This window comes from Puma concolor, chromosome A2 (genome assembly GCF_028749965.1).
Source record: "Puma concolor isolate L17-30 chromosome A2, mPumCon1.1.hap2, whole genome shotgun sequence".
Taxonomy (NCBI): Eukaryota; Metazoa; Chordata; class Mammalia; order Carnivora; family Felidae; genus Puma; species Puma concolor.
In genome coordinates this window covers 13,874,045-13,892,733 of record NC_141668.1, presented here as the reverse complement: position 1 = coordinate 13,892,733, position 18,689 = coordinate 13,874,045, and the positions used below count along the sequence as shown (strand labels likewise).

Below are 18,689 nucleotides of genomic sequence, written 5' to 3'. Positions count from 1 at the left end.
GGAAAAAGAGGTGCCCAGGCTGAGACCCGTTCATGAGCCAGGAGATGCTGGTGGGAGGGAAGACCCCTTTGACGGGCTGGGATCCACACTGAGCTCCTGCGGGTCCTGTTCTGGCCAACAGCTTCCTCTGTCCACTGGGTTTAGTTTCTGGCCAACTGGGAAGTTACAAAGAGTCTTACTGAAAGAAAGTTAATGCTGTGATCTTGATTCGTTGCCTTTCTTGAGCTGCCCACCCTACACCTCATAGAAAACCTCTGTTCCTCCACAGAAGCTCACCCCTCTAAGTGGCCCAGATAAGGAGCAAAGCCATGTTATGGCAGGTTATGATAGGTTTTCCAAGTTCTCTGAAGAATTCAGCAACAAGAGTTTATTGCCTGAGCCGTGAGTCTGTGTGGTACCCAGAACCTCCTTGGGGCTGCACTTAGTCATGACAGGGGCTCCTCTCCCAATCTCATCATCTAGTCAATAAGTCTGATTGAATGAATCACCACCGAGTAGAGAGCCCTACTGGTCTCTACTCTCTAAAACAACTGGGGAAGAAGCTTCTGTGCTTACAGTCCAGCTCCAGAGACAGTCCACATGCACGAGAAATGAGAGACAACATAACAAGCGTCAGAAGCGTGGATTTGAAAGTACTGGCTCCCGTCCTTGCTGTGTGACCTTACACAATCTACTTAACCTCTGTATGCCTCACTTCCCTTATCCAAACCTCATAAAGTTGCGTTGAAGATTAAAAGAGCTAACATTAAAAGCATTTGAAACAATGCCTGCCACATTATAAATATTACATATCAGTGTTTGATCCATGTGAAACTATATATGTGTTCAGTGACCCAGCGATGAGGTGACATCATCTCAAAGAAAGGCCGGGGCCAGCTGACAAATGTGCCAGGCATATGGAAACATAAACCACACCATGTGGCGGGCTCGCCTGATCTTCTGACTCCCACCCTAAGCCTCTTCCTCTCCTAATTAACATGGCATTGGCTTGGATCAGATAGGGCAGAAGCCTGAGAGATTTCTTTCAGGAGCCAATTTCTTCCAGGCACTTAAACAGCTGGGTCCCAATCCTTCCACATTTACAATCATGGCAATTTAGAGCAGAGCCTCATATGCACATCGATGTCGAGTAATGACATCTAATGGTCTCATCCACCAGCTCTTCTGTGCATGTCAGGAGGTGAGAAGCAGTAACTTCTCTCCAAGTGGCTCACATGTGACAAAATAACCAGTAACCGGTCCTAGAGCAGTTCAGAGAGAAGGGCACCTTCTTACCCCAATACCAAGAGTCAGGGAATCGCTTGACTGGAAGGACTGTAGAGATCTGGTTCCATCCTCTGTATTGTGTGGTTGAGGGATCATGGCCTAGAGAGGTGAAGTGATTTGCCCACTTCATGGGCAGAGAGGAGACCAGAACTCAGATGTTCTGATTCTTGGTGGAGTTCTCTTTCCACCATGCATAACCCCCTGTTGGCTGCAGTTCTCCTACTGGGAAGCTGGTGCAGGCTGCCTTGGTGGACCTCTGGGCCAGGAGAGCATTAGACCACCAAGACAGGAGTTCGTAGGTAATGATACATCTACTTGTGCCGGCTTCATGCTGGCCCTGGGGGGTGATGTGGCTTTTTCTGCAAATGCCTCGTGTACTACTTTGGAAGACCAATGAGTAGAGCAACCAGGAATCAGAGATGATCTTCAGGAGGTTTTGAATTCCTTCAAGCATTGTCCCGAGCAAGAAACTCAGGACAAGATCGCCCTCCATCCTAGAGGTTCTCCAAGTTTGCTCTGTGGACCATTGTCATTCATCAGAGAGAGTTGGCCTAGAAAGAGAAGGAAAGAAAAGAGAAGCAGTGGCAGGAAGATGGCATGCGCTAAGTGGCTTTACTCTTGGAAGCTCACTGTTCACAGCTTGAGAATGTTCCTTTCTGCACAGCTGTAGATGCCACTCTCAGTTTAGTCAGGAAGCCAGTTGGATCCCACCAACTCTCAGCTCTGAACCAAGACCCAGATGGATAGGAAGCTCCAAAGATTCACATTGAGAAAGATGTGATGTTGTACTCTTGATTCATTGTCTTCCTAGGACTTTTCTCACCCGTAGATATGTGCCTGCCATATAGAAAGCTCATAGCTCTCCACGGACCACCCACCTCAGATCTTCCCAACTTTTTGCTCCATGAAGCATGAAATATCCAAGGGCAGGTGGGCAAAATATAGATATATGTATAATTCACATCTATATGCGCGTGTCTGTAATCACAACCTCAAGAGGAGTAGAAGATACAACACCCAAGATTTGGCTTATATCAGGTGCTTATGTCTGAATGAATCATGGCTTTCCCATGAGAACAAATGTTGGTGGATTTTAACAGAAGGAAGAAAGGAAATTGTCATGCAGACTAAAATTAATAAAAATATAGCTCTCACAGTCCACTATATAGTAGATGTTTAATGAATAAGTGTGGGATAACTGTAGATGCCACCTCCGTGTTCCAGAGGAACCAGATCAGAAGCTTTGTGGCACCTGTAAAAGGTCCCCAACTCCTGTTAAATAGTGATCCCAAGACTGCTATCAGGGTTGCTCCCTTTAACCCATCCTGGTTGAGCCATAGGCTTACAAGCTGCTTTGCAAACCCACCAAGGTTGTCACGTGACCTCTGCTGGCTGCCGTAACCCCTCTGAGCCCCCTCTGAGGATGGTCCTTCTCAGAAATGTATTCTGGGATCTTCCAAATGCCATGGTTCTGGCTTAACCAAGTCCATAGAATGAAGAGTCCTGAGTGAGCTCTTCTTCTGGTTTCTGTCAAGGGCCGTTTTTTCCTGGTGTAGTATTTACCCTGGAGCAGGGCTGGGGGAAAATGGAGTGGGTGATGGAGATTGAAACAGCAGTCACATTTTTTTTCTCGTCCTCCAGGACGATTTTTCTTCACCCTCACTTAAAGCCTTCCATTTCTAATATTATACCTTACATATAGAAAGCAATTTTAACTTCTGTAAGCCTTTTCACATTTATTATTATCGCTTTTCAAAATAATCCTGCAGAGAGTGTATTATTCCAATGCTGAATTTCTGTGAATACAAAAACGCTTCCTGAAACCCAAGGTGCCCACTGAAACGGGTAGGTGAGCACATGCGTGGGTGCACAAACCCCTCAGCCATCGCAGAACGGTATGGGAGGATGAAGGGTGGGAGGACCGGGCATGGTGTCGCCTTCCTTCCCCTCTAGGTTTCAAAGCCCATATTTTCACTGGAAAGCCCTATAGCCTGGAAGTCCATTTCTCCCAGTGACATGGAGTTTCATGCTTGGTGCTGTGTGTAATGCAAGAGACATCACTACCCACCACTTCTGGAGAAAATGACAATCTAGCTGAACACAAACTAGAACGAAGAACAAGAGGGGGGACCCTATAATTGTCAGGTTGCCTGTTCCAGACCAGAAAAAATGCGAATAATCTTAATGCTAGGCATGTTCAGGGAAGGCTTCTTGGGAGACGGGACTTGGCTTGGACCATCAGGGGTGGCTATGTGGACTCTGGGTAGACCGGGAGGACAGCGGAAATGTCTGTGTCTCCAGTCAAGGTCAATGGACAGAGGTTCTTTGATCTCAGTAAATTCCCACCACAAAAAGCATGTGGACATCCACCAACAGCCTCTTCCATTTGTTCAGCCCTTTAGATATTTGCCCAAGTTTGCAAAGGCTCCGTCCTTGGCGTAGAGGCCGCAAGAGCCACTGCTCTTAAGATCAAATCTAAATCTACACCCAAAAGAATAAATAGATTGGTGGGTATTGAGTGAGAGTAAGCACAGATAACATAGGTGAGGAAGACGAGGTGGGGGCAAAAAACCAGAAGATGCCCAGCACCTGTTGTTTTATAGGGCTATGTTGAGATGCCTGTTTTAGCTACAGGGTGGCTATAAAGTCTGGAAACGTAGATGATCTTATTTTATTATGGATTGTAATGATACGGTAATAAGCCACTTATTATGTATTCACCTGTTGCATTAGATTGCTAGGGCCGCCAAGATAAAATTCCACAGACTGGGGGGCTTAAACAAGAGAAATTTATCTTCCCACAGTCCTGGAGGCTGAAAGTCCAAGATCAGGGCATCAGTGGTGTTGTCTTCTCTGAGGCCTCTTTCTCGCACATGGCCACCCTCTTGCTTGCCCCTTCACGTGGCCTTCCCTCTGTGCACACAGCTGGCTGGTGTCTCTTTGTATGTCCTAATCTTTTCTTGTAAGAACACTAGTCAATTGGCATTAGGGGCCACCCTAACAGCCTCATTTTACCTTTATTAGCTCTTTAACAGCCCTGTCTCAGATATAGTCACATCCTGAGGCACAGGGGTCAGGTCTTTAATGTACAAAGTTTGCAAGGACACAATTCGGTCCATGACACCAGCGCTTCCAGATTTGGAGGCCACCCTGTGGATATGCAAAAACCAAAGCATAAGACTCCAGGTTCTATGTTAGGAATCTGGAAGCATTGTCTTTAGAACCGATGCCAACCTGTATGCACGGGCCAGTCCCTTTCAGTGCTTGAGCTGGGGATGTTGCATTACCGTGGCATGATTATGCCCAGAGAACAGCCTTGTAGCACGTAGGCACGACCCCGGGAACACACACGCTGCTTGCCCGGGAGGGTGGGGGTGTGGCGGCACGCCTGCAGTGTCTCTGCCTGGAGCGTTTGCAGAGCTTCCAGAATGATGGATGGTTGTGTCCGAACTCAGGGCGCCATGCCTCACAGTGTGTTCTCGGGGGCCTGTCACCACTCCATGCCTCATCCCAACGAACTCCTAAGGCACCCTGGATGGAAAACCCCACGTGACCTGCCTGTTGGCTGCTGCTGATGCGATGGTGTATAATTCAACCGTAATTTATATTCCGTGCAGGTCTGAGCAAAGCTATAAAGAGCTCTTGAGAGCTCAATGCTGCCGAGGCATTTAATCTCCGCAAAGGAAGGGTTTAGTGGACACCAGCTTCCTAGGGTGCATTCGCTGCTGCTGGAGGAGGAGGGATCCTTTTTCTGTTTGCTGATTTGCTTCTTTATGGTTTTAAAGATCAGAGAGGGGCTCATGGGGGAGTGTCTGAGGGAGGACTTGGGCTGCTCCCCAGATGTCCCTGACCTGCACGCCCACGAGGGCACCTCTGCAGTCACCACTTTGCAGCAAGCTAGTGGGCTCGGGTCAGACCAGGGGCTCTTTGGCCACGAAGCCACACGGGAACGTGGGAGGGCCCGGGATACACAGACGTCATTCCTCATTCCCAGGAGCAGAAAATGTCACGCAGATGGATCTCCTGCCCCAGAAAGCTGCAGAAATTATGTCCAGTGAAGTTTTGGGTACCACTTGGCCCCATAAGGAATAGACATTTGGGAAGGTGCCTGTGCACCAAATATGTAACTGCCCTGGATTCCTGGGAGAACCTTCTCGAGGCCCTCAGTTTCCTGGCTCGTGGCCTCTTGAATTAATAAGAGCTTTGCTGCTGCCTAATCTGAGGCTTCAGTTTTGATGCTATTTCTACACAGGTCCATTGCTGTGGCATTACTACCATGACATCTCTGACGGTCCCTACAGGGAGGCAGAGACACACGTCCTCCCCTCCCTGCCCGTATGTGCTAACACAGCAGCCGCCACACAGGGAGGCCCAGGTCACACCCTACACACCTGCAATCCGTGCTCCAGGGTGCGCTGAGCAGGAAGCTTCCACCAGAACTCTGAAGAGCCGCTTAAAAATAATTGAACTTTAAGGTGGTGCTGGGATGGGACCATTATTGGGCTGCTGATTAAGTGTTCCTGGGCAACATTTCAGGGTGGCAGACTTAGCTGCCAGCCCCCAACCCCAAACAATGCAATCCCAGCATGGTGTTTCTTAACATTAGCAACACATTCCAGGCATCGGAGTCTCCGTCCTTGCGCTGGGTGAAGGCATTATGTCTAATTGAATTGACAAGCAAGGATTACTTTGTGTCATTGCTGCAGTATCACTGATTGGCACCCGAGTGGGGAGGACTGTGAGGGAGCCTGTAGGAAGGGTGACTGATGTGTCCCACTGAGCCCAGGACTTTCTGGTTTGAGGATAAAAATCCCACGTTCCAGGGACGCACCCCTGTCCCCGCCGACTCCCAGGCAAACTAGGATGGGTGGTCACCCTACTAGGGAAGCAAGGCTTCCAAAGAATAAAGAAGTCAGGAGCTTACGGGAACTTGGGCTGGAAACCTGTAGCCAGGGAATACCTTGACCATCCATACTGTGTCCCTGGGGTTGGGGACACATAATGACACAGTACAGGATGTCACATAATATCACATAATCCTATGAGTCGGTCGTGTTCTGGTGGTAGCTGAAGTTGGAGAAGAGGGTGAAGTTGCCGGAAGGAGGGACTTGGCAGAAGAGGGGAGCTGGGAACCTTGAGTGTACAAAGACTAGAGGAGGAGAAGTCCCTCTGAGGGACAGACAGGTGGCATGGAGCTGGGATCAAGAGGCAGCTCGGAGACCCAGGGAAGAGACGTCAAGCAAGGGGAAGTTGTCCAACAGAGAAACTGAAGCTCAGGGTTGGGGGGCGGGGTGCAGGGAGACTGGAATCTAATATCTGGCAATGCAGGGAGTGCTAATTAGAGATGGCAGCCATGTGGAGGAGGTGGATGGGGAAGCTGTGCTTGGTGTTGGCAGGCCAGGCGGAAGCCGTCTCCTCCCTCGCCCCCACTCGAGTCTCAGCTGCGCCCGGAGCCAAGGGGACTGGGGACGGGGCGGGCAGCAGGCCCTGTCCTCGGCCTGCCGGGGGCTGACAGGACACAGGCAGGTGCGACCAGGGCGGGGCCGGGGGTTACAAGGTGGTCGTGAGTCCTGAAGGGGCTTCCGGTGGGAACGGTCATTAAGAGAAACAGGTGGTGTGTTTGTACAATCAGAAGGAACATGATGTTTACATAGTTCCTCCCACCTGTTGGCCGTCCTTTCCAGGTGGGGTTTGCAAACAGGGACACGAGAGGGGACCGGAGAGTGTTCCCTCCACGCCAGGGGGTCTTCAAGCGCGGGCTCTCAGGGTTCCAGGGGTGGTGGCTTCTCTTCTAGCTGGACTTCCTGAACTCCGGGTCCTTGCGAATGAGGGTCCTGGCACAGAGAGGGGTAATTAGAGTTCGTTTCTCTTCCAACCAGCTGGCGAGTCGGGGCTGGCTGCCTGGAGGGTTGGGCTGGCTGAGTAGGAGTTGGAGGCCCCTTCCAGGGCCAGCAGCGATGAGAGCGGAGGCCTATTAGCTTCTGCCGCCAAAGGCATAGACTTGCAACTATGGGGGCAGCCCATCGGACTTTGCTGTCCAAAGCTCAGTCCCTGTAATGACATACCTTGAGGCCCCCTTGTGAATGGATAAGCCCAGTGCTTTTCAGAAATGCTGAAATCACTGGACTCCTTTCTTCAAATGGAATTTCACATGGACTCACATCAAAGCAGGGCTATTCTGGCCAAAGAGAGGAGAGAGGGCTGGATCCTCTTCTACTCCCTCCCCCTCTCCTGAGAACCTCCATGGGGCACAGCTGGAAAACCACTGGGGAGGCACAATTTTAGAAGGAGGCCAGGGAGGATCTCTCTGAGGGGATGACATTTGAGATCTGAGAAGAGCTAGAAAAAGGGCGTCCCAGATGAGAGAACAGCAAGTGCAAAGTCCCTGAGGTGGGTAGACGGTTAGCTAGTTTGAGACACAGAATGCTCTTTTCTGTGGCTAGACTGTGGGGGTCAAGGTGAGAAATGAGGCCAGATGGGGAGGCAGGGTCTACTGAGATAAGGTTCTATGGTCAGGGTAAGGAGTTGGGTTTGTATTCTGAGTGTGATAGGAAGCTATTGGAGGGTTTTAAGCAGGGGAGAGAATTATGATTTGATTACATTTTTAAAATATCACTGGCTGCTCTATGGGGGCAAGAACAGAAGGCAAGATAGCAGTGACTTGTTACGGCCGCTCATGTGAGAAATGATGGAGGCTGGACAAGGCTAGAGCAGTGAGCATTTGGGAAGTGAGAAGCTCTGTGACAGGGGCACACGGGCCTGCCTTGTCATCTCTGCATAGAGACCCGGGGCAAGGAGGGCACTGAGGACAAAGGAGGGACACTCTCCAGACCAGGTGAGGCCCCCCACTTCTGTGTACTGCCTGTGGGAATTCTGTTCTTTGCCTGGGAAACCTTCCCTGGCCCAGCTTGATTGTCTCTGTCAGAGATTGACCCTAACCACCCACTACTGGGTATTCCTCCTCTTCCTAAAGACGGCTGGATGGGGGGGGGGGGGCCTCACAGTCATCTGCTCCGCTCCCCATCTTCCTGCTGGAAGCGGGGGCAGATAGAGGCCCAGAGCTGGCTCTAAACTGCAGCCTCTGGGTCCGGTTCTGTGGTCACAGCATCCTCAATTCTATCGCCGACTAGATGAGAAGCTTGTTTAAAAAAATCTTTTAGTTTAGATTTAAAGATTCTTAAGAACAGGGATCATATCTTATTCTCCTTTTTATCATCTAGCATAAACACAGTTCAACAAATACTTGCTGATGAGCTGTGTTGCATCACAGAGCCCACAGCCACAGGGATGTCCCCCTCCCGCTCCCACACCAGGCCTGCCATCACCGAGACGTGACAATCATATGGGCACTGTCCCTGCCTCCCTGGCCTGCTTTCCACCTGATGTTTCTTACAGCCAGGTCTGGAGCACACAGCAGAGCCTGGCTCCAGAGGGAAGAGCTTGGGGCAAAGTTCTTTTCATTTAACTGCTCCGTTCTGACTGCAGTTAGTCTAGGAATCTGATTAGAATTAGGCCCAAACCCCAAACCACGGGCGGGTGGGATTACTAAGAAGATGTGACGCTGCGTTATTTCTTGGATCCTCGCCTATCTCTCAATAAGTGCTCATGAGGAACAAAATGACACGTTCAAAAGACCTAGCCCCAGAGGCTCCAGTCTACTGCTGTGGGGGACGGGAGGACCTCACACTGTACTTTGGGTAAATGAGGGGAGGCCGTCCTATCCACTGCCATCCATGGTTTCCAGCAGGAGCCTTCAGAATCTGTCTTCACTCTGCAGAGAACCCCAGAGAGCTGTGGGGGTGGCGGGGGTGGGGTGGGGTCTGCACCCTACACTCACCAGTTAGTCGCCAGTTTACAGGTCTGAGAGTTTAGTTCATCATCTGAGAAAACTGGGACAGTTAGGGTGCTCGGCCACCTTTGTCCCCATCTCCTCTACTCTCTGGGACTCAAGGGACTCAGTGGGTGTTTGTCAAAGTCTGTTGTTAGGCTGAAGAACAAGGGCAGCACATCATTCATTCAGTCCATTGATGGAGGACCTGCCATATACATGTGAATATCCATTCGTAATTACTAATGCGCATTTTCAAATTTGAATTTACAAGTACAAAGATATGTAAAAACGATTAAGTTCTTGATTGTAACAGAAAACAGTAGCCTTATGTGGAAACAACCTGTTTCCAGTCTTTTTTTCACACACAGTTTCCTAACAAGTCGCTTAGATGGTTGTCTCAAAGGGCCCTCTTTCGTGAGTCTCCTAGAAGTTTTCTCCCGTCAAGGGCGAAATATGGACAAGCACTAACAGAAATTTCAAAAGGTTCCAAAGTCACAGAAGAGCGGATAGGAAGTTAAGGCTAGAAGATCTCCTATTAACTCCATTAACGTAACCCAACAAGATGTATGCTGTCCACAGGCTGGGCCATTTCCAATTGGTAATTAGCTCCACACAGACCTAAGCTCTTTACTCTCAACGTATCAACCACATCCTTTGTGTCCTGTCCACTGTACTTGCAGAATACACCATTAAAACAGCGTGTATCAACATTTTTCAGCTACTGGCAACTCAGGAAGATCAAAACTACTCGAGGTCAACCTTCTCCCCCAGAACAAATCACTGGATTTAATCGGGAGGATAGTGTACCTTTTGATGATAAGGAGTGTCTCCATTTTTTTACAGCATCTTGTAGATTTCATATAAAATCAGTGGGTGACCTCCTCACACACAGAGCTTCAGTTTATAAGATGATGATTCAATCCACATCTCTAGCTCAGAACTTTCTATCAGGCTCCAGATCCATGGTTCCAAGTGCCTCGCCATCTCAACGGCAGCTCAGATTTGAACTGAGCACACATGCATGCACGTGCGCACACGCGCGCACACACACACACACACACTTTTCCTGTCCTTAATCTAAGTTTTAGCAAATTGTATCCGTGCACACTCAGGTTCGCAAGCCAGGCAGTAAAAGAAGCCTTCTTGAGGCACAGAAGGCCAGCTCTGGTTTGTTGGCATTTGGATTATTTGAAGCTGGTGTCACACGCAGCTTTTCTTTAGTTCTTGCATTTCCAGGTTGTCACCCTCTCGTTGGCCCTGCCCCACAGGCTGCCCCCTTCCTTCTGGACCACCTTTCCTCTTCCCCTCACCTGGCTCTGTCTCAAGGTTACACAAAGGCCCTCTGCCCTAACCCAAGGGTCCCACCAGCCTGGTCAACGGAAGTCACCTGACGAAGCAAAAGTTTCCCATCCTCTTCCCCAAGACATGCCGACTCAGCAGGACCGAGGTGAGACCTAGTCCGTGTAGATATTATCATAGAATTCCATCTGAGCCCCAGTGCACAGCAGGAGAGACTGGGTTGCTTTGTCAACTCCCTGAAGTTTGGGACCCCTGCTCTACCAGGTAATGATGCTGCCACACGTGTATGTACATAGTGGCTGTCACTACACATGCACACGTGTGCACAATCCCATACACACACTGTGCACAAATGCATGCACGTGCACGCACATATACATACACAGAAACACTGCACAGGCACACATATGCACGCATTTTATTTCTGGGGCTCCTGAGCCCAGGTCCTCCCTGACACATCACTTTACGTTGCCTCTAGAAGGAGTGTTCACTGAACAGGTATTCACTGCGCCCTCCTCCCTCCACGCCAGCCCCCATCTCCCATCTTCCAGGTCCTTGTAGCAGGCTCCTTCGCGGTCTTTGGGAATGCAGATCGGAGCCACCAAAGTGCCTCAACACCTTCTTTCACTCGGCCTAATGTTCAGACCTCTCAGCCCAAAAAGCAGTGTTCACCGTGGATCTGAGGCTCACTTTGGCCCCTCCAACTGCCACGTCTCAGCGCCACCCTTCGCCACGTGCACATCTTTGTATTTAAATCTTTGTTCCCAGGTGGGATTCCTTTCTTAATCTAGAAGGAAGTCACTAGGTCAAATGTATGAATATTTTGAGGATCACTTTCCTGTAAGGAAACACCAGCTTACATCTCCCCCAGAGTTTATGGGATGGTCCGTTTTGCTGCTTCCTCACTAGGTTTGGAAATAATCATTAAAAAACAAGACGAAAACCCAAACGCCACCGATTCGATTATCTTCTGTTACTATGTCTTTATTTTCCAAGTCTCTGATTATTGGCACAATTGGGCATTTTTCACATTTATTGCCCGTTTGTCTTCTTTTCTCTGTTCTCTGAATGTTGGACTATTAAGTTTTGTCTTTCTCTACTAAAACCTTTTTCTAACTCAGTGGTCCCAAAGTGTAGTCACTGGACCGGCAGCATCAGCACCACCCAAGAGCTTGTTAAAAGTCTAAATTCTCAGGTGCTACCCAGACCTACTCACCAGAAGCTCTGGGGTAGGGCCCAGCAGTCTGCTTTAATAAGCCACCCAAGACTCCAGACTGCCCTATCCCAGACTGAGTGATAGAGAATTCATCTTGAACCCACGTGCACAACAGGAGGGACCCACCTTGTACGGCACCCATCTAAGCATGAAGGATAAGACCACAAGACTCAGGAACTAGCCTGCCTGAGCTTATAGCCCAGCTCCACCAGTTACTAGCTGTGTGATTTTAGACAGATGGCTTAACCTCTCTGAGCCTCGATTTCTTCCATCAAATAGGGACAGAGACAAAATAGGGATAATAATGTGACCTGCATAGATTTATTTAGAGAATTAAAGTTTCCATACATGTTTAAGCACTCAACACAGTTCCTAGCCCACACACTTAATAAATGTTAGGTACAGCGACTGTCACTATGACCGCTGAAATTATCATAAGCTCATGGGCCTGAGGCCTGGAGGAAAAAAGGTTGGATCTTAAGGAAACTTGGCCATCAGGAAGCAAGAGGTCTCATAATAAATATAAATATAATGCCCCTCCTCTTGTCCCCGCCCCCTAAAAAATATGCTTCTCCCTTTTCTTTCTTCTACTGACCCAACCCAGCCTTCTCAAACTTCACAGGCCATTGCTGTCATATCAGTTGCTGACAGAAGAAACGTGAGATGCAGCCAATATCGAGAAAACCTTTTTTTTTTTTTTTAAGTTTATTTATTTTGAGAGTGAGAAAGAGAGGGAATGGGGGAGGGCCCGGGGGAGAGAATCCCAAGCAGGCTCTGCACTGGCAGCGCAGAGCCTGATGCAGGGATTAAACTCACAAACCATGAGATCATGACCTGAGCCGAAACCAAGAGTCAGACGCTTAACCATTTAACCACCCGAGCCCCCCAGGTGCTCCAAGAAAAGCTCTTGAACTCATTTTGGGTTTGCCACATATCTCCAATGGTTAAAAATTTTTTAATTTTTATAACATTTTTATAACATTTTCTCTCTTATAGCAGCCTTCTCATTGAAGGTTAGTAGGAGTAATTTTTTATTTTTAAAATTTTTTTTTAACATTTATTTATTTTTGAGACAGAGAGAGACAGAGCATGAACGGGGGAGGGTCAGAGAGAGGGAGAGACAGAATCTGAAACAGGCTCCAGGCTCTGAGCTGTCAGCACAGAGCCCGACGTGGGGCTCAAACTCACAGACCGTGAGATCATGACCTGAGCTAAAGTCAGCCGCTTAACTGACTGAGCCACCCAGGCGCCCCAGGAGTAATTTTTTAAAAAGAGGAGTTCCCATCATTAAGTCTGTCAAATACTCCTAAGACTCATAGATGCATGAGCTTATGCTACCGTGGGTTATACATCTTCGTGGTGAGAAGTCACGTACAGAGTTTCCCAGAGGTTTTGACTCTGCTGCTCCTTTGTAAAGGAATATCTCAGAGGGTCGGTGTTCCAACTTTGGGAGATGCTGTCTTACAGGAAAAGGAAAAGGGCTCCCAGGATTGGGGTGACTTGTTGGTGAATGGGTTAAAGGAAAACCCAATGTCGTATAGGAATGTTTTATGTAGGAAAGAATAGACGTTGTTTTTCTCTGTAAATAAGTAGCGGGTGGGAGGGTGGGGTGTGTTTTCTGTGTCTCCCAAGAAAGACGGTGAATTTTCAATGCTTTAGAAAAATGAGTTGAATACTCTTTTGCCTCACCATACCCCACATGAGACTCTACTGCGAAGCTTATTTAGTATTTTCCCACAGGCAAGACTTCCCAAGTTGTTCCAAGACCGGGCAATTATTGCAGAGTGAGGAAGCCATGATCTCTTGACACTTTTCTCCTCTCCGTGAATATTTCCAGCTACAGATGTTGGTGGCTTATATCTGCGTCTTTTCACCTTGCCTACTCAAGAAAATTGAAAAATGCTGTCAACCTCACTTCTCTCTTTCTCTCTCCCTCTCTCTCCCCTTTCCCTCTTCCCTTTCCCTCTCCCTCACCCCACCCCACCCCATGTTCCTTGCCTTGCCCTCCAGGAACTTTCTGCATCATATCACTGTGCACCTGTGTGGCTGGAATCAACTTTGAGCTGTCACGCTACCCACGCTACCTGTATGGACTCCCCGATGACATCAGCCATGGATACGGATGGTCCATGTTCTGTGCATGGGGGGGCCTGGGCCTCACACTAATCTCGGGATTCTTCTGTACCTTGGCCCCTTCTGTCCAACCTGTCCCGAGGACCAACTGCCCTAAATCCAGACCCGAGAATGGGACAGTGTGCTAAAAAAACAAACCCATACATATATATATATATATAAATATATATATAATATACATATATAAAACAAAACTAACTCAAGATGATGCCAGTGCCAAGGTAGAGTTGAGTTGGCTCAGGCACCTGCATCTCGTCGGACTTTGTGTTGCCTCATCACCGAGATGGGGAAAGCGTCCCCGTCACGTGGCTCTTCCATCATTTCTTAACTTTTGGCTCCACGGTTTTTTGAAGACAGAGCGAACATCACCACATGTGATAGCGTCCTGATCCCATCACTCAGGAGGATGGGGTGGTGGGCTGGGAAGGGACAGTGCCAGTGGTCTGAAGCGGCACGGATGTAGAGAAGGAGGTACCATCCATTGGGCCAGCCGTGAGGACACCACCCCAACGCCGATCGTGTTGCAGAGAAACAAAGCCCTTAGTTCATAGAATGTAACCACATCTTTGACGTCATTTGCAGATCACTTCTCCTGATCTTCCTGTTCTGATTCCCTTCCTAGCCCACCAGCAACACACAAGAAGTGGAAGAGAAAACAGACTGAGGAGGAAGTTTTCTCTTTGTTGCCAAACTTTTGGACAAAGTTACAGAGGTGGGAAGGGGGAGAGAACAACGTGCTGAGGGGCAAGATCCACGTCAATAAAAGGACACTTCAGTGGATGCTCAGAAAACCCAGTCTTACCTTCCAGCTGCCTTACATCCAGTTAAACAAGAGGCCGCCCTACCCCCGACCCCACCTGCACTCCCTGGGCAGATTGGAGCCTTGGAGTAATGCTGTGATGTGTGCGTGCGTGTGCGTGCGTGCGTGTGTGTGTGCGTGTGTGTGTGTGTGTATGTGTGAGACTACTTTTGGTGGTTTCCTTTTTTCCTTTTCACCTTTTAAAATGGAAAGACTTCATTATGACTGTTGTCTCTATCGTTTGTGGTGGTTTCATGGGCCAGGGCGGAGTCCCGAGACCTAGGAGGAATAATGAGGGGCAGGCCAGTGTGGGTGCCCATTCTGTAGTTTCAGATCCCTGGAGTGTGTACGTGTGGTGGGTGTTTTCTGAGTGTGGGGTTTTATTGTTTGTGTTGCATTTTTCTATTATTTGTAGTGCAGCTGAAATTCCCAGAGGGCAGAACTGAGAACAAAATCACTGGGCAGAGGGCCCGGTGGTCCTTCACATCACAGTTCTGGGATGCCACGGGATTTAGTCCTCTAAATCTGGAAGTTCAAGACAAAGCTGGGCACAAAGCCGTGAGAGAAGAGGGGGAACATGGTTCAGGAGGGAGAAGGAACATTGCCTCTGTTGCTGTTGCACAAGTACGTACCAAACCAGATCTTCACTCCCCATCATGGAAGCTGTCCTTTGTCACTGGACATCCACCCCTCTCCTGGGGGCGACCTCTGTACAGATGAAAGAAAATGGGTCACGTGCAGAGAGAGCATCTCCATGCTCCGTGGGCTCAAGTTTGTATGATATTGTGTAAATTAATGGCGAACTCCGGACTCTTTCCATCTTCTTCCTTTCCCTCTTGGTATTCAAGGCCATGCATCCCCAAATAGCCATCTTAGTGGCTAGCCCCCAAACAGAGGTGGCATAAATCCAGCCCGACGTCTCAGGCTCGTTCGAGCACACTGGCCCTGCAGGTGTCGGCGAACTACCATGTCAGCCAGAGTCGTGGAAGCTGTAGGGACAAGAGTCTGCCGGGAAGAGTGGGCAGGAGCAGCTGACAGTCACCTCAGTGACCCTGCTGGGGCTGAGCAGCCCCAGGGAGGCAAGGAGTGAATCCCCGAGCTGTACAGCCATGGGTCAACCATGTAGCTGAGAATTCAGTTGCTTCACAAATAGATATGCTTTGGGCGCTTTGCCAACAGCTCAACAGCCTTCTTTCCCACCCATGTACCTGTTTCATCGACCTGTCTCCTGATCTGTCTTCCTACCAGTCCCCACTTCTCATCTAGTAACCACCTCTCCCTCTTCCATCCGCCAGGCTACGAGTCCTGCCTGTCCCCTCATCTGCTCTTTTTGACTGTGTGTGTGTGATTCACATCCAGTTAAGACATCCCATGTGCATGAATGGGCCTGAATGTGGGTCTCTGTATATGTGTAGCTCCCTGGTGCATTTTCTGTGTGTTTTTGTCAGTATGTACCTGGACACGGTTGTGGGTGTGCTACTCAAGGCTTCCTTCCCAGCGACACTGGTCAGCTTCTGCAAAAGGTCTCATGTGCGCGTGCCCCTTGTATGGGTATGCTGAGAGATGAGGGGTGAGGTGTGGAGCAGGAAACGCTATTCTCTTCCAATTGGGCTTCAAAGGATTTTTTTTTAATAAAGGATTAATTCTATGAGAAGAGAAATCATTTTTGGGAAACCCTAACTTTTCTATGGTATACAGAATTAAAAATTTCTTTTTCTTGGAAAGCTAGATTTCCCCCTTAAAGTAAAGGCATGCTAGGGCTTGAGGGAAAAGTGAGAAGCATCCCAGATTGAGAGGCTTCGTGTCTTCCTTCCAAGCATCTTGAGTGGGCTCTGCGGAGCAGGGAGAGGCAGGTGTCCACGAGCGTCTGTTTGGAGCAGAGGGCCTGTCTGTGACCAGCTGTTTCCCAGGTGCAGGAAAATGGAGAAAGAAATTCTACAAGGGGCCACTTGCTATCAGTCATTTAAACTTTTCTTGAGTAACTGTGTTTGAGGACACTGCCTCGCTGACCTGTGACTATTTATACCTTCTTTTTTTTTTTATCCCATGCTTGCCATAAATGGATCATCCACTCTTTCCAGCTACTAATCTTTGTGATCGACCCTTAATACAGCTTATTGTGTCCCTTTGAAGCCTTCCTGAAATGTTAAGAGACTCCTAAGAAAGAAGTAAACCACCTGGGCTTAACTTGCCATCAGTAGAACAGAAGCTTTGAGCTACTTCTTTGGTAGCGGGGCCAGATAGGAACAGATACACTCTGAGGTCTGATCCTGCTTGGGGCCAATAAAGCCCCATACAGATGGCAAATCCTTGCCCAGGGGTGGGGGACCGGGGAGGCGGAGGCCAGGGAGGGGCTCAATCCCTCCAGTGTAGGGATCCAAGTTAAGACCCGCCGTCCCCATGCTATTAGTGAGGCTCTGGTGTGGCTGAAGAAGAAGGGAAGGGGGGTGGGGGAAGGAAAAGAGAGCCTCTGCTAACTCCAAATCAAAGTGGAACCCAACCTACTGATGGGATTTAGGGTCGGCAGCTTCATAAAAGTCCCAGCCCCGACCCCAGGTGAAGTTCAGATTCCTTACCGGTGTGCATGCAAGGTCTATGACCACGTATGTGTTTTGAGCTCCATGTGAATTAGCCTTAAGCATGGGGCTTTCAGCTTTCATTTCCTTCCTTACCCTATGAGATTGGGGATTCAGACAAGTGAGGTGTCTGCCTGGAAAGAGGTCCTATTTCTTTCTCTCCCCATTTTGGGAGCTTTGGTTTCTTTATGTTTCATTTTCCTCCTTGCTCCCTTCCTCTTTCCTTCTGCATCAACTTAAAATAGTCAATCAATTAAAATAGTTAAGGAGTTTGTCTCTGGAGAGGCTCATACTCTCCAAGCAAACCCCTTCCTCATTTGTTGTGGCTGTGGGCTTCAGAAGGAGGTCCGTGGCTTCCCGGCATTGAAATCTAAAACATTTTTAAATGTGCCTATTCCAGCTTCAATCCTCCTGAAACCCTCTGCCTTTCAACAATTTACATCCTTTCAGCTTCAGGGATCACAAAGTCAAGAAGACTCAGCATCACCCAGCCAAGACAAAGCCTTCCTTGTTCACATGTCCGTATGCCACCCTCGGAGCCCATTCTGGCATATTCTCTTGTTGGGGTGTGTGGTTCCACCTAACAGTGCTTGCCTTTCCTTTGGTCAGGGAAGGCGATATCCTGAAATTCTTGAGTATAGGCCCTACCTCTTAACAGTCCTCCACAGTCATGATAAGAGGTGTGAAATGAACCACGCGTGGTTGTTCTGATTCAACGGGGGATGTGCTGCTTAGGTCCCTAAAGCTGCCTACCTGAGTCAGACTCAAAGTAATGAAATCAAGCCCATCACCCAGAGGCATGGACTCTGTCTTCCCCTGGCTTATTCTGAGAGTGTTAATTGTTTTTTAAGTATCTGAGGGGAAGGAGCGAGAAGAAAATACACTCCGGTCATCTTTGGTGTGGTTTGTGTGGGTCATTTGGTTGATTCTTGCAACTAAAGGGAAGCTGCTTTTCTGAAAGTGTTCCTCCTCCCCCAGGGGCCAACCATCCCAGTGGACAAATCCAGCCCTTTCCAGGGCAATATGATGAATCAAGAGGTGATTTCACCATATTTAGAAGTCATTGGTGCATACCAGCCAGGTTGGCTTCTGTGCTATCTTCTAGCTGGTATCTGGCAGAGTAAGGGGGCAGGTCTTTAAACAAGTCCCCTTGAGCTGATGGACATAAAAGATTCTGGTGTCTCAAAGCAGTCAACTTGGCAGGCTGCGTTTGGACTCTTTCCGTTGATGCTTCCATGGTGCAAAATGTTTCTTAAACATTATTGTTAGTTCTCAGACTACTTTATTATTGGCTATTGGATTATTTTTTCTGAATAATGGAAAATTGTAGAGAATTAGAAAAATAAAGTACCAAAAAGACAAAAGGATTGTTTATAATTTCATCACTCAGAGGCATCATGATGACCCCAGTACCTACACGGTGAGTGGTTGTCTTGGGTTGGCACTTGGGGCTAGGAGTGTAGTCTAAGGCTGCAGAACCACACTGGTCTGCATGGAGTTAACCCGGTGTTCATAGCAGGAGAAGAGCAGGGCTCTGAGCCCCTAAAGATGGCAAAGGGACTTTTGTAA

At 48.6% G+C, this 18,689-nt stretch overlaps 1 protein-coding gene across 2 annotated transcripts in view; it reads left to right on the top strand.

Moving 5' to 3' along the window:
* Positions 1–18,484, top strand: part of TMEM178B (transmembrane protein 178B) — a 366,535-nt gene extending 348,051 nt beyond the window's left edge. For both annotated transcript variants that reach the window (XM_086688533.1, XM_086688531.1), the window contains one exon: positions 13,623–18,484. In XM_086688533.1, coding sequence (XP_086544659.1) covers positions 13,623–13,873 — 251 coding nt within the window. In that variant the 3' untranslated portion in view covers positions 13,874–18,484. The remainder of the gene's footprint in view (positions 1–13,622) is intronic.
* The last annotated feature ends 205 nt before the right edge of the window (positions 18,485–18,689 follow it).